Source organism: Sarcophilus harrisii, chromosome 4 (genome assembly GCF_902635505.1).
Source record: "Sarcophilus harrisii chromosome 4, mSarHar1.11, whole genome shotgun sequence".
Lineage (NCBI taxonomy): Eukaryota > Metazoa > Chordata > Mammalia > Dasyuromorphia > Dasyuridae > Sarcophilus > Sarcophilus harrisii.
This window is the reverse complement of record NC_045429.1, coordinates 99,367,339-99,381,628: the sequence shown is the minus strand read 5'-3', so window position 1 is coordinate 99,381,628 and position 14,290 is coordinate 99,367,339. Positions and strand designations below refer to the sequence as shown.

The window sequence follows — 14,290 nt, the reverse complement described above, 5'->3', positions numbered from 1 at the left end:
CACTGCTCAGGAAGCATAGTTATTCTCACAGCTTTTGGATTCTGGGTTCTGGGATGTCTCCCTCAGGGTCTGACAGAAGATGGTTGTCCAGATGGTGGTAGTGGTATGATTTTTCCTAGCAGAAGCTGCCTCCTTTCTCCTGCAGTTTGCCTTGCTGCTTTAGCTAAACTGGTTTGCCTGTTCTTTGGGTGGCAAATTGATTGGCAATTGGTTGAGATGGCCAGCCCCACCTCCACAGGAGTTGTTTCTCCAGATGATGACAGTGAGGGCTGAATTGGAAACAGGGATGGAGATCTGGAAGGGGCTGCTTCTCCCAGGATTTTTGTGTTTATCAGGTGAAGAGGGGGAACATTGTAGGCAGAGAAAACAGTTTGCTAGGGGAGATGTGCAGGGAATAAGCAAACCAGTTTGGATAGAAAATCAAATATATCAGATGAAGTAAAATGTAATCAGCCTGCAAAGACTAGCTGGATCTAGGTTAATTGATTGTTGTCCTTTGTTCTCAAAGAGGACCAAAATGACATCATTATGTTAGAATCAGGTTACAGTGTGTCCAACTGTGACTCATCAGACCAATATGAGTTCGGAATATCTTTGCTACAGGTTGGACACAAATAGTCCCAATGAACATTTGTAGTGGATTCTCTAATTTTGCATAGTTTGTGTTTCTTCTGAGCTAATTCAATTTTGTTTTGCTCATAAAGCACAGCACCTTCTCTGAGGAGGGAAGTGTTTTCATGTCATGCAATCAATTTTAAAGTTCTTAAGAGAAACCTTGAGAGTATATCCCCTTTTCTGACCACTGTGTACATGCTTGTCCTGAGTTCTCCCATAAAATAATCTTTTTGGTAAACATACACTTGGCATTTAAACAATGTGGTCAGCCCAATAGATTTGTGCTTTCTGCAGTAGAGTTGGAGCCCACTTTATGAAGCACTTTAAAATGAAGCACTCTAAATGCCAAAGACTGAGGCAATGGGGAACTATGTGTTCCCACATGTGCTTCAAGAATAGCAATCAGGCATATTTTAATATATTTAACATCTACTGGTCATCCTGCCATTTAGGGGAGGGGGTGGGGGGGTAAGAGGTGAAAAATTGGAACAAGAGGTTTGGCAATTGTTAATGCTGTAAAGTTACCCATGTATATATCCTGTAAATAAAAGGCTATTAAATTTAAAAAAAAAAAAAAAAAAAAAGAATAGCAATCAGGCAACTAACTGTGTGGAGGATGGATTAGGGAGGGAAACTAGATGTAGAGATAACAGTTAACAGAAGGTACCAGAAATAGTCCAGGTGAGAAGTGATAAGGACCCAAGTGTGAGTCTAGTGTAAGAGAAGGGGATGGCTCTGAAGCATGGTGAGAAGATCTAACTGACAAGATTTGACCACTAGTTGGCCATGTGGAAATGGAGTAGGAAGAGCTAAGGATGATTTCTTGATTATAAATATTAGTCTAGGATAATGATAATGCCCTCAATAGAAATAAAGAAATTTGGAGGAGAAGTTAGTTTAGAGGTGAAAAATGAGTCTTATTTTGGGTTTGAAATGTTGAATTGGATATTCAGTATTGACCTAGAGGCAGGTAGATGCAAGATTAGAACTCAGGAAAGAGAGGTACATAATGTAGATTTGGGAATCATGCTGTCTGGGGGGTTCTTTGAGGAGATGTCCCATTAGGGTGGAGGGCAGTTCCAGTATTATCTCAATGAAAATTGAATAATTGCTAGCAATTAGAATTTATAAGTCTGCCCTAGTTTATGGGCATACACACACACATGCATACACACACAGAGCTTTTCTAATATAATCATATTGCATGTAATAAAATGCTACATTAATATTTTAGTGAAAGCAAAAAAGGTTTTGTACTAGTCATAAGAAAAGATTAAATATTTCATAATTATCTTACTTTTAAACTAAACATGATTAAGCTATACATGTATATGATTTTCTTATATAATAGTACATATGTGTAATTTATAAGTAAATATATATATTAAAGATGCATGCTCAATTAAAAATTTTTTACCATATTTTACATATTTTTACATTACATTTTTTACATTTTTTTTAAATTTTGGAGACTGTTGGTCTATAGGGTAAACTATAACTCCCTTAAGCCTGATTTCTATTTGCCTTATTTCTATATTATTCCCTTTCACAAGCTCTATATTCCAGATAAACTATATTAGTAGCTATTGTGTAAAAAAATTTTTTTTGTTTCCATGAATTCACACAAACTACTCCCCCCACCACACACACACACACACACACACACACACACACACCTGGAAACTCTCCCCCTCATCTCCATTTCTGAATCCTTATCTTCCTCCAAGGCTCAACTTAGATGCCACATCCTCTTGTGATACCTTTCCCAATCTCTCCACTTATTAATGAGGTCTCCTTCCTCAGTTTTCCTTGTGTTATGTTCTTTGGTGTGCAGATTACATCCTCTTAATAGAACATAGGCTCCTTAAGAGCCAGTTCTAATTTTTTCAATCTTTGCATGCTCAATTCTTGCCCAAAGTAGGTACTTAATAAAGGATCTGTTGAATTGGATTCAACTGAAATACTTGAAGGCAGTTATCCCTTCCCACCCGTTTTCTTTTTCTTGGTTCTTTCAACTGTTCCTCATATAGCATGGTGGTCTTCAGTTCTCAAACTATCCCTTGGTCACTTCCTTCAATTTTGTTTCAAGTTTGTCAGTATATTTCTAAAAATGCCATTCCAGAACTAGAAAAAAAATACTTGAAACATGGTTTGTCCAGAGAATATCATGTCACTTCAAATTCATTCCCACACACATCTTTTCACTGCCTATCAAATACATATATCTGACATGAAGGCAGCCTACAAGCACTCCACAAGGATGGCTCTGATCATGGTTTCCCTAACCCTAAGTTTAGATCTTTGCATTTGTCACCATTTTTGGTCTGATTAGTTTCCACTAGCCTACCAATAGCTTTTTGTATCCTGCCCTTGTTGTCCCATAGGCTAACTTTCCTTTCCAGCTTTGGGTCATTTGCAGTTTGATAAGCTTTTCCATCTAAGTCTTTTTTATGAGTCATTAATAAAAATGTTAATGAGAACAGAGCCAAGAACAGAACTGTGAGGCATGGAAACATTATTATAAATGGGAATTAGGGCTCTATAAATACTATTACTACAACACTTCAGGTTTATCCTTGGTTAACTATGCTTTTGTGGAGCAGAATGAGAAAAATGAGAAAATAACACTTTCAATATCTACCTTATAAGATTTATTGTGAGGATCAAATGTGTTAATATATGTAAAGTGCCCTGTAAATCTTAAATTATTACATAAATAATAACTGACATTTGTATAGCACGTTAAGGTTTATATAGTACTTTACATACATTATTTCATTTGGTCCTAAAAATAATGCTTTGAGAGAAGTTTTAAAGTAGTATTATCCTTGTTTTCCCAGTGAGGTCATCACAGTTATTAGGTCAGCTCTTCTTTATTTATGATCTTGTTTCTATGGGAAAATGCATTCTGAGTTCCAACAGTTGGCTTATAAACTTTTGGAATATTGCCTGTGGGTAAGTTGGTGACTGCTTATATATTATATCACATTAGGATCTGTTGTATTCTATTATAAACTGCCACAACACTCAGTGCCCTAGGTCACCTTGTATTCCACTAGATAGTCTTCCCAAAAAGAAATTAAGGGGAGTTCAGAAGCCCACAGTTTCCATAGATACCTTATGAGAAATTGAATCTAATCTCAGTCTTTTCATCATTGCTCATACCCTCCTAGTATCGAGGGGTAGAGGTAGAGGGATGATGGACTACACTATTATCCAGGACACAGTACAAGCCTTATACACAATCTTTCTTATACCTAGTCTAATGTTCAAAGCCAGGACTCCAAAATGTAATATATGCTCTGAAAGTCACTCACGGTTAAATACCACAAACATCTAAAACTTCACCCTTTTACTCTTCAGTCTTAACTGATTAATCACTTTAAGGTTTGTCTTTCAACCATCTAACAACCAATATCAACCCTAAGTTTATTTTATTCTGTTTTCAAATACCCACATGGAATTTTAGGCACCTTCTCTGTAACATAGTGTCCTAAAGAATCATCCAGCACATTGAATAGTTAAGTGACTTGCCCAAAGTCACAGAGGTAGTACATGTCAGAAGTGTGACTGGAAGTCAAATCTTTTTAGCTGTATTATGCTATTTTTCTTAATATGTAATATGACACAATGTAATCCAAGAGAAATATTGTACCATAGTGGATGGAAGACCAGCTTTGAAGTATAGGTTCAAGTGTGGTCTCTGTGTGACTACTAGTTGTCCATGAATAAATCATTTAATTTCTCAGCATTCTGGCAACTCTCCTGATACTACAGGTTATCCATCCTAATTAATGGGAGAAATTTCTACACTGGGAATTTATTACATTTACAAAATCACAGTTCTGGACAAATTCTATATTTATACAAACACAAAAGTGAACAAAACTCCACATTAATATTAATGTATATAGCCTATATATGTAGAGAATGAGTATCTAAAAAAATTTCATCTTTTTTATTTTCAAAATATTATTCACCATTGTATGTTAATGGACTATATTCATGCACCCAGAATATCTACAGAAGTGAACAAATTATCATAATTATTGCTGTCATCACCGATGGCAGAAAAGGGGTAGGTGGTATTGTTTTAGACTTAAGAATTAGCAAAATGTTTTTAAAAGTGTTTCCCTCTGATATTTTCACTGAGTATACCATAATGGAAATATTTTTCTGTATGATTGTTTTGTCCATCAAGGCAATACAAACATTTTAATAATCAAATGTTGCTGGTTGAACTTAGTTGTATAACTCTGAAATATTCCATTTGCTATTGTAGACATGACCCTATTTGTACTTCAGCTTTCATCTTTTCTTTTTCAACTAATATCCATCTTTTTCTGACAGGAGAGTTGTGCACTTGAAAAACCTGCAAAACAAAAGAGTTTTAAATTAGAACAGAGTGTCAGTCCTTTACTTCAATGTGGCAGAAAGGTAAATTGTAGTGTTTGTTATCATTTCTTGAGTTGTTTTAGAATAGGGATTTCTCCTCCTTTGGATGGAGTGGTGAGAGGGACAGATTTGGAACATACTGTCATTTGATTTTCTAATACACTTCTCCACAAGTAAAATCCTTTATTTATATTAAAATGCAAGTAGATCTTTTCTTTTGGGAATCACTATAGAAAAGAAATAAAAGTGGACTATTTATGTAGGCTGTGATATACTTGAGAAGAGAGAGCAGTGAACTAGTTATATAGGAATGACATCGCTCATTAAATGCTGAATTGTTTAAAGCATGCTCTGTGGGAAATCACAGTGTAGTTGAAGAAATAGAATCCACATAAAAGAAACTATTGAAGTATGTTTACAAAATAATATCTCAAGAACAAATGAATAAACAAGTTAGTCAGTCAACCAGCATTTATTAAGTACTTACTATGTGTCAGACACTATGCTAAGTGATCCCTCCCTTGAATGATTATTATTAGTCTATCTCCTCTACTATGTTATAGACCCCTTGAGGACCTAGTTTTATTCATCTATGTCCTCTAAAATGCCTTGCAGTTAGAATGTGAATCAGAACCGCATTTATTAAGTGCTTAGTATCAGCTAAGCACTATATTAAGTACTGGAGATACAAGTAGAAAAAAACAAGACAATCCTGCTCTGAGGAAACTCACATTCTCATTAGGGAAGTTAATACATATTAGAATTGTTCTACTGCCAGGCAAATAGAAGGACCCCAAAAAATTTAGAGTGTCAAGGATGGACAACTAAAAAGAAAAACCCGGGGGTCCTTGGGCTATAATGGCAAGTCAGATGGCCATACCTGCATATCAGAAAGGCATAGTGGCAGGCCAGATTGTAAGACTGGGTGGACTTTAGGAAAAATGGTATATTCTTGAGAGTCTCTATTAGTTATGTATTTCTTTGTCATAATACTTATATTAAAATGATCCATGTATTTTATGTTAAATTTTCAAGTCTATGCTTTCCCAAACTATATCATGAATTCCTTGAAGCCTAAGGCCTGCTTTTAAATTTCTTTGTTTGCCTTACGGTACACAGCATAAAGCCTAGTATAGAATAAGTGCTTATAAATATTTGTTGATTGAGAAACCTCCTGAAAAACAAGATATTGACCTAGTTTCTGTACTATTTTGGTACCTTTCCCATAGAGCTCCAGGAACATGCCAATGTAGGATTCATATAGACAAATCTCCTCTATACCACATGAAAGAATATTTTATACAACTTAACTATTTTTGCACTAAGGACCCAGGTTTCCCAATCAGATCTAATTCAGTGACCTACATTTCTCTTCCTATCTGGACCAGATTATATGGGAAAATCAAATATAGTGCCAGGCCGGCCAATGGGCAAAAGCGGTGCTATCAGACTCACATATAAAGAAGGGCCACAAATTAATTTATGTTTATATTTTTTAAATTAATGTGTCAACACATTAAAATCACAAATCCATTTTAATCTGATTCCCTGGCACTTGAGAGTGTTGTGGATTCCATTTAGCTTGCAGGCAGTGTGTTTGACATCTCTGGTCCAAGACATTCTGAGGAGGCCTAACCAGGGCTTTTACTCCTCCATGGAAGGTAAAGAGTACAGAATTCAAGAAATATTTAGTCCTGTAGGGTGATCTTTAGATATCTAAAGGATTTTTTGGACAGAATATTTAAGAATAGAGCTATACTTTCTTGGTCCTATTCACTGGTTTATTTATCTTATAAGTATAATGATGCTAAACTTGAATGTTTTGTAGACTATTAAATAGGAAAATAGTGGGGATTATGGGACACTAAATTAATCTTTAATCTTTTAAAGCCATTTTATTGAATTGTTTTCTTTGGAGACCTAAAAATATTGAACTACCCTCTTTTCTTATTTGAGGGTACTGTCTTGCTTGAAAGCAAGAAGATGGCATAGGAAGATGTTACATCACTCCTAAAGATTCTGTCAGCTCTTAGGTTACTTACAGACAATATCTAGAGGTGAAATAGGCCAAATTGCAACTAAAAAATAATCCTCATTGTAATATACCCAATAAGCTGCCAATCAGCCTTTGCTTGAAGATGTCCATTTATGTAGAACTCATTACCTCCCAAGGCAGGTTATTCTATTTTTGGATAGTTCTAATTATTAGAAAGTTTTTCCTGACAGTAACCTTAAATTTACCTCTTACTTTCTACTATCTTCTAAAGAGAAATAAAATCTAATCTTTTTTCACATTGACAAGCCTTACAATAAAAGAATATGGCTATTACATCCCCATTGTATTATAGATTGGTAGAAACCTGTATTTGTGGAGGAATTTCCCCTATATAATTATAGTCCATGGGATCCTATTAGTCTTTTCTTTGAACCCACTAAAATTTACAATCTGTGCATGTGCAGGACCTATGGGTTCAATGTTTTCTACTCTTTTATCATAAACTCTAGAAGGGAATGATCATTTTCTCCCTCAACATTCCCATTAGTTCCACTCCAGCAGTCAGTTTTCTTCTGTTACTAAGAATCAGAGTCCATATAGAATTTCCTCTTATTGATTTATCTACAACAATAGACATCAATTTATTAAGCACTTAGTATATATTAGCTACTGTGCTAAGTGTTAGAAAGCCAAAAAAAAAAAAAAAAAAAAAAAAAGAGGAAGCCAATCTCTGCCCTCAGAGAGCTTACATTCTAGAAGGAGACATGCACATAAATGGGTTTATATAAGATATACACAGAGTAGATACAAGTTGACATCATAGGAAAAAAACATCAGCAACTGGAGTGCTTTGGGGAACTGGAAAGGGTCTTCCAGTGAAGAAAACCATTTAAGCTGTATCTTGAAGGGAGTAAAGATTCTAAGAAGGGAAGATGAGAAGGGATATGAGAGACAACCAATATAAAGGCATAGGAGGGAGATTTTTTGGTGTTGGGAACAAAAAATAGGCTGTTTGGACCACAGAGGGAATAATTTAAAGACACTAGAAAGATAGGGAGGGACTAGATTCCAGAGAGCTTTAAATGCCAGCATTTATATGATCCTCGTGGAAATGGGATGTTCAGATCTGTACTCTAGGATAATCATTTTGGCAGCTATGTAGTTGGTGGACTGAAGTAGAGAGACCCTTGGAATTTAGAAAATAATTAGGAGAGTATTTGGAGGCTTACAGGTTAAAATCCTGAACTAAATAGAGTAGTAGAAAGATACATAGAGAGAGATTTTGTGGAGATTGTGACTGCTACAAGATTTACCAACAGTGATTAGCTATAGGGTGAATGGGACTAAGATATCGAGGATAATATCAAGATTGTGAACCTGGGTGAGTAGAAATGTAATGGAGTTATCAATAATAATTTGGAAGGGGAATGGGTTTAAGGTAAAAATGAGTTTTATTTTGGACCTACCAAGTTTGAGATGCCTGTGGGACATCTAGTTCAAAATGTCTAGTAGGTAGCTGATGATCAAAGTAGAAGAATACAGAGAGAAAAAAAGAAGAGGATAAAACTTTAGGAGACATCCTTGGTCAGTAGGCATGATATAGATAAAGATCCAGCATTGAGAAAGGTCAGGCAGATCAAAGGAAAATGAAGAGAGAGAAAGAGCATAAGAATCTAGAGAGCAGAGAGCACTCAAGAGAAGATGATCCACACTGTCTGATGCTGTGAAAGGATTGAGGCAGGGACATTAAACTTGTCCATTAACAGACCTGTGGTAACTTTGGAGAGAGAATTTTCAGTTGGATGATGAGGTCAGAAGCAGAATTATAGAGGGTTTTGAAGAGAATGGAAGGCATTGAGTGTAAATGGCTTTTTCAAGGATTTTAGCTTTTAGAAGGGGAGAGACATTAGATGATGGAAATAGTAAGTTCTCACAAGGGCTTTTTTAAGGTTGGGGGATACTTGGACTTTATGAAAACAGCAGGGGAGGATTACAGTTAAGGAGAAATTGAGGATTAGGGTCAAGTTAGATGGTGGTGGTAATCTTTTGCAAAAGATGGGAAGGGACAAGATTAAGAGTATAGGGAAAGGGGTTAACCTTGGCAAAGAGAAGAACTTCACTGAAGACTGGAATTTGGGAGAATACAATAGAGGATGATGTCAGGGGGAACTGACATGAAAAGGGAAGAAAAGGGAACTTGTAGCAAATGGCATCATTTTTGGAAGGGTGGAAGAATAATGGTTTTTGGAAAGGAAAATAAGGTCCTATTTATAGGGCATTTAGTAAGAAAAACAAAGACCTCATGAAACACTCTCTTTTAGTTATCTTCAGATTATTCCTCGAATGGTGATGTTGACATCTTTTACGCTGATCCCTCCTCTCACACAGGAATAAGGTACTTCTTTGAAATATAGGAAAGAACTATATGGTGGGAATGTAGGAAGAACTAATTATCTTCTATCATGTCTCTCTTATTACCAGTTTCTAAGGTCCCCAGAGTTAATCAGGTCCCTTGGATCCCTGAATGAGAGGTTGGAAAGTGAGATAGTGCCATTTATTGTTAGCACCTACAATTTCAATCTGGGATGTTAAAGGTGCCTTCCTATACGAAGAACTAGCAAAGAAAGACAGACCAGATGTCCTGAATTTTCATCCTTGAATTCATGTTTGTAGCATTCCAGATGTAGCCATATCCCCAACCTGATTCTCTAACCCCCACTAATATAATAACCAAGTCTTTCTTTCCTCCTCTGTCCTTCCATCCTACTCTATGTTAAGAAAATAGCCTGGGATAAAGTATCCTTTTTTGGGACAGAGTTCCCAAGCACTTATGAATTTATAGTTTTTAACAGTAAATTAATTAAAATTTATTTGTCCTAAGCTTTTACCTAATAAATAGTAGAGCTGAGACTAGGACCCAATTCTCTTGAATTATTGCATATTCTTCTTCCTGTCTTTGAAGAAGGGAAAATAGAAAAGTGTTTACTCAATAGAAAGGTCAGGTTGACTTATTTTTTTCATCAGTGTATGCCATGTATGTATGGCAAAGCTTTATGGTTCCTTGATTTCTGAACAAAATATGTAAAGTATCTTGGATGTATATAGTCTACTCCTTTGTTTCACTACAGAATATTATAAATCGTAGGTACTTAGAGACTATAGCAGCAGAGCACAATGGTTGCTAGTATGGTCCATAAAGCTTGTAAAACTTCAAGAATCATACCTCTACCAAAGATTCTATCTACCAAGAACTGGCCTACCTAAATACAAAGATGCTAACCAGTAAAAGGTTGAAATGAATTCTTTGACCATGAAAACCTATGAATTGACTAAAAATTGCTACATTTTTATCACCACATACCTGTATTGGACATATGCACTAATAGAACTAAAAATATAGACCCCTAAAGAAAATGTTTTGAAAATACTACCAACTCTGGGTAAATATAAAATAAACAGGCTCAAATTTCCCCAACACATTCTTAATTCCAATACAGTTGGTTATTTGGACAGATTAATTTTATTTCATTTTTACCAATAAAAGGAAAATGAAGGAGCTCCCTTCCTTTAAGAGATATTCTATTGGTTTTTACAGTTTTTCCATAGGGATCAGTGTTCTCTAAATAATAAATTGTCAATATGTTGAATAATTGATTATCAGCAAGTATAATTGTTTGTAATTTCTAGAATTTAGCTAAGGTGAGTACTGTGTGCAAATGATATGTTTTGGGAAATCTTAACTATCTCTGATAACACCCTTGAATAATTAAAAATTTTAAATAGAAAGCAGTCTCTCAGTATCCCTTCAATCTCTAGTTCCAAAGCTTTGCAGAGAGTATTTATGTAGTAGCCATATATTTAGATAGATATTTAGACAGACAGATAATATGTAGATAGATAATAGGTGTAAATAAATAGATTGATAAATAATAGATGTATAATAGATAGATATAGACAGACAGATAATAGATCTATACATGTCACAGAGATCCACCAACATTTTCACAGGATTACAATAAGAAGACCATTAAATTCCAAGACAGAGGATCCAGAAAGACAGAAAATGTTGGAAGATATGAAAACTGTAGAAAAGAAAGTAGGAGTGATTTCAATCGCCTTTATAATTACTGTGTTGCTCATTTTTGCCTTTATAATTTTTGTCTACTTAACCATGGAAAAGAAGGTCGCAGGCTAGTTACATACAGTAAGACTAGCATGAAGACAACAAGCAATGGGCTCCTGACTGAGTAATGTACCACTCTCTCTTCCCTCAGTAAAAGAACTCAGAACAACTTTGGAATTAGTATGCTCAAGTAAAAAGCCAAATGCAGTGACTATGTGGTCTTCCTTTGAAAGATTACTGCTTTAAAAAAAAAGAAAAGAAAAAAAAACACATTAGTAGGTAATTTATCCATATGCCTATCTCAGAATACAAGAAAGCAAATGGCACAGAGTAACCTTTTCAAGATGGAGAATATAATTAAGAAATCTCTCTGTATTCATTATTGTACCCACTTAATATGCTTCTGAATTTTGGCAGACATAAAAAGCAGAATATTGTTTTTAAATAAGAGAATAAGTTATAGATGATATTTCCTTTACTACTCAAATGATCTGATGAAACATACATCTTTTATTAAGAGCTAATTGTGGAATTCTTAGTCATTTGATCACTAATAGTAATAAACTTTGATTTGCTTAAGGCAATTTGATCACAAAACATCCTTAGAGAGACATTACTAATATCTATAGTTTTTGCTAATTTCTTCTTACAATTTAGAACTTTTATGGCATGAAGAGACATTTGAAATGATAACATTAATACCCAGAATAAATTCCCCAAATCAACAATTGGGATTCCCAATGAAATTTGTGTAAGTATTTTTGCTTAGTTATTTCTAGGTATGTGTGCAATGACTTTGTAAGTATCCTCCTTGTTTTACAGTAAATCCTTCACTAAGAGTTTTTCATCATCTGATTGTCAAATATGTAAATACTGTACATACTAAAGTAGTTGGGATCCATCCTTTTACATTTATTTTGGTGCATTTTGTTTAACTTACTTTGTATATGGAAAGATGAACAACATTCTATTGTGTGTATGTTTAAATCTTTACAAATAGGCTAAAAGAAAATTTGAAAAACTGTTTTTTTTTGGGGGGGTCAATTCAGAGAAGCACAATATACTATTGCAAAATGGGTTAAATACCAAATTATTGCCGTTCTCTGAATACTAATGGTAAATAAATAAATACCAACCTTTGTTTATTACAGCCAATAGCAGGACTTACACAAACAAAAGAACTAAAGACTATTGATGCTTGGACTTTTATTTAATGGGAGAAAAAATCTAGTTGATTAGAGAAATGTCTTGGGATTGAGCCTTAAGGAAAAGTTAAAACTTACCCTTTCCTGAAACAAGAATTCATCTCCTACTTTAATTTAAGAAAACAATTTGTCCAGAGGCAGGTTTTGAAAAGAAAATTCCCAAAAGACAGTGGATAGTAGAAAATAAGGGCTTGAGTATATTAATTGATCTACTTCTGGGCTGACCTTGTTAAGGATGAAATGGACCTACAAAGAGGTGAAAGTCACCCATGAGCTCTGCCTTTTTTCAGAGTACATTTCTAGTAAAGCAGGTAAATGAAGAGAGAGAAAAACGTGTGTAGGTGTAGGTACAGGAAAAAACAATATTGATAGGCTGAAATTTCTGCTGTTGTACAATCTCATTCATGGAAAAATGATAGTTACATTGTGTAGGCAGTTTCCTTGTGTGGGTAGTAACCTAAACACAGTCCCTGACTAATACAACCTTCTCTGAGGAATTAGAAGGGTACTATTCTAGGTATAATGCAAAAGTAGCTTGAGGATATTACTACTGTATTCCTAGGCAACCAGAGAATGGCTTTATTAGTAAAATTCCAAGGAATCCCATTATAAAATTTTCCTTGAGCCAGAGTAGGGATCATCTGTAAACATATATGAAGCATATATGCTTCTCTAGGGTAGAAACTGTCCTTTTTGTTTCTGTTTTCCATATATATATATATATATGTAATTTTGATTAGAAAGTAGACTTTTTTCTTTCATAAGATTGATAAATGGGATAAAGGATAACCCACTACCAAACAGAGAAGGTAAGAGCTAATATTTATATATAATGCTTTAAAATATATAAAGCTTTTGTTTTTGTTGTTATTGTTGAGCCAATTTTCAGTCTTATCTGACTCTTCATGATCCCATTTGGGATTTTCTTGGCAAAGATACTGGGGTGATTTTCCATTTCCTCCTCCAAGCTCATTTTATGGATGAGGAAACTGAGGCAATAAGGATTGAATGACTTACCCAGGGTCACACAGCTCATGCGTATCGAAGACCAGATTTGAACTCAGGAAAATGAGTCTTCCTAACTCCAGGTCCAGACTCTACCCATTGATATACCTAGATGTCTACAAAGCTTTATATATGCTTCTTTTCAAATTAAATTATTTTTCTCAATTAACAAGAATCTATTTTTTCCAACCCACCTTCCTCCACTGCTAGAAAAAGAAGAAAAAAAGCCATCATTGTAATATACATATGGTCAAGTACAGTGGCTATGTCTAAGAAAATAAGACTCAGCCTACACCTTGAGTCCATCCCCTCTGCATCAGCATCTTTCTTCATGGTCTTCTGGAATTTTGTAATCATTGCCCTGATCAGACTTAAATCTTTCAAAGTTATTTGTCATTATAATGTTGTTTTTGTATAAAGTGTTCTGATTCTTCTAAGTTTACTTTGCATTAATTCATATGTCTGTCTTTTGCATATTACATGTATATGTACATGTATATATTATAAGGAGTTTAGCTTTATTTTTTCAGTGAGAGGAAGGTATGAAGAATAAATATATTTTTTAATGCTTTATTTTTTCTCTCCTACCTTTTCCTCTCTATTCTCAGGGAAAGAGAAAAAAGAAAAAGAAAAAACACCAAAACCCTCATAACAAATATGTCAGGCAAAACAAATTTCCACATTGGCCATGTCCAAAAATGTGTGTCTTATTCTACATATTTGTTTTTCACCTAATTGAAGAGTAATATCAGGAGGTGAGCAATATGCTTTATCATGAGTTCTCTAAAATCATAGCTACTCATGGTATTGATCAAAGTTCATAGATCTTTCAAAATTGTATGTTGAATTGTTTTATCTTTTTCTTTCTTACTGTACAACAGCATTTCATTTCATTCGTATGATATGCCATAATATATTCAGCCATTGATATATCCCTTTTTAAGTTCCAAT

At 34.6% G+C, this 14,290-nt stretch overlaps 1 protein-coding gene across 2 annotated transcripts in view; it reads left to right on the top strand.

Annotated features, from left to right (window-relative positions):
- LEMD1 (LEM domain containing 1) overlaps positions 1-11,884 on the top strand; it is a 46,370-nt gene extending 34,486 nt beyond the window's left edge. The window contains exons 6-8 of one of the 2 annotated variants that reach the window (XM_031937231.1): positions 4,966-5,052; positions 9,328-9,401; positions 11,787-11,884. In XM_031937231.1, the coding sequence (XP_031793091.1) occupies positions 4,966-5,052; positions 9,328-9,401; positions 11,787-11,802 (177 nt within the window). In that variant the 3' untranslated portion in view covers positions 11,803-11,884. Of the gene's footprint in view, positions 1-4,965; positions 5,053-9,327; positions 9,402-11,014; positions 11,341-11,786 lie in introns of those variants that run through there. The other variant, XM_031937230.1, reaches the window with a different exon arrangement.
- The last annotated feature ends 2,406 nt before the right edge of the window (positions 11,885-14,290 follow it).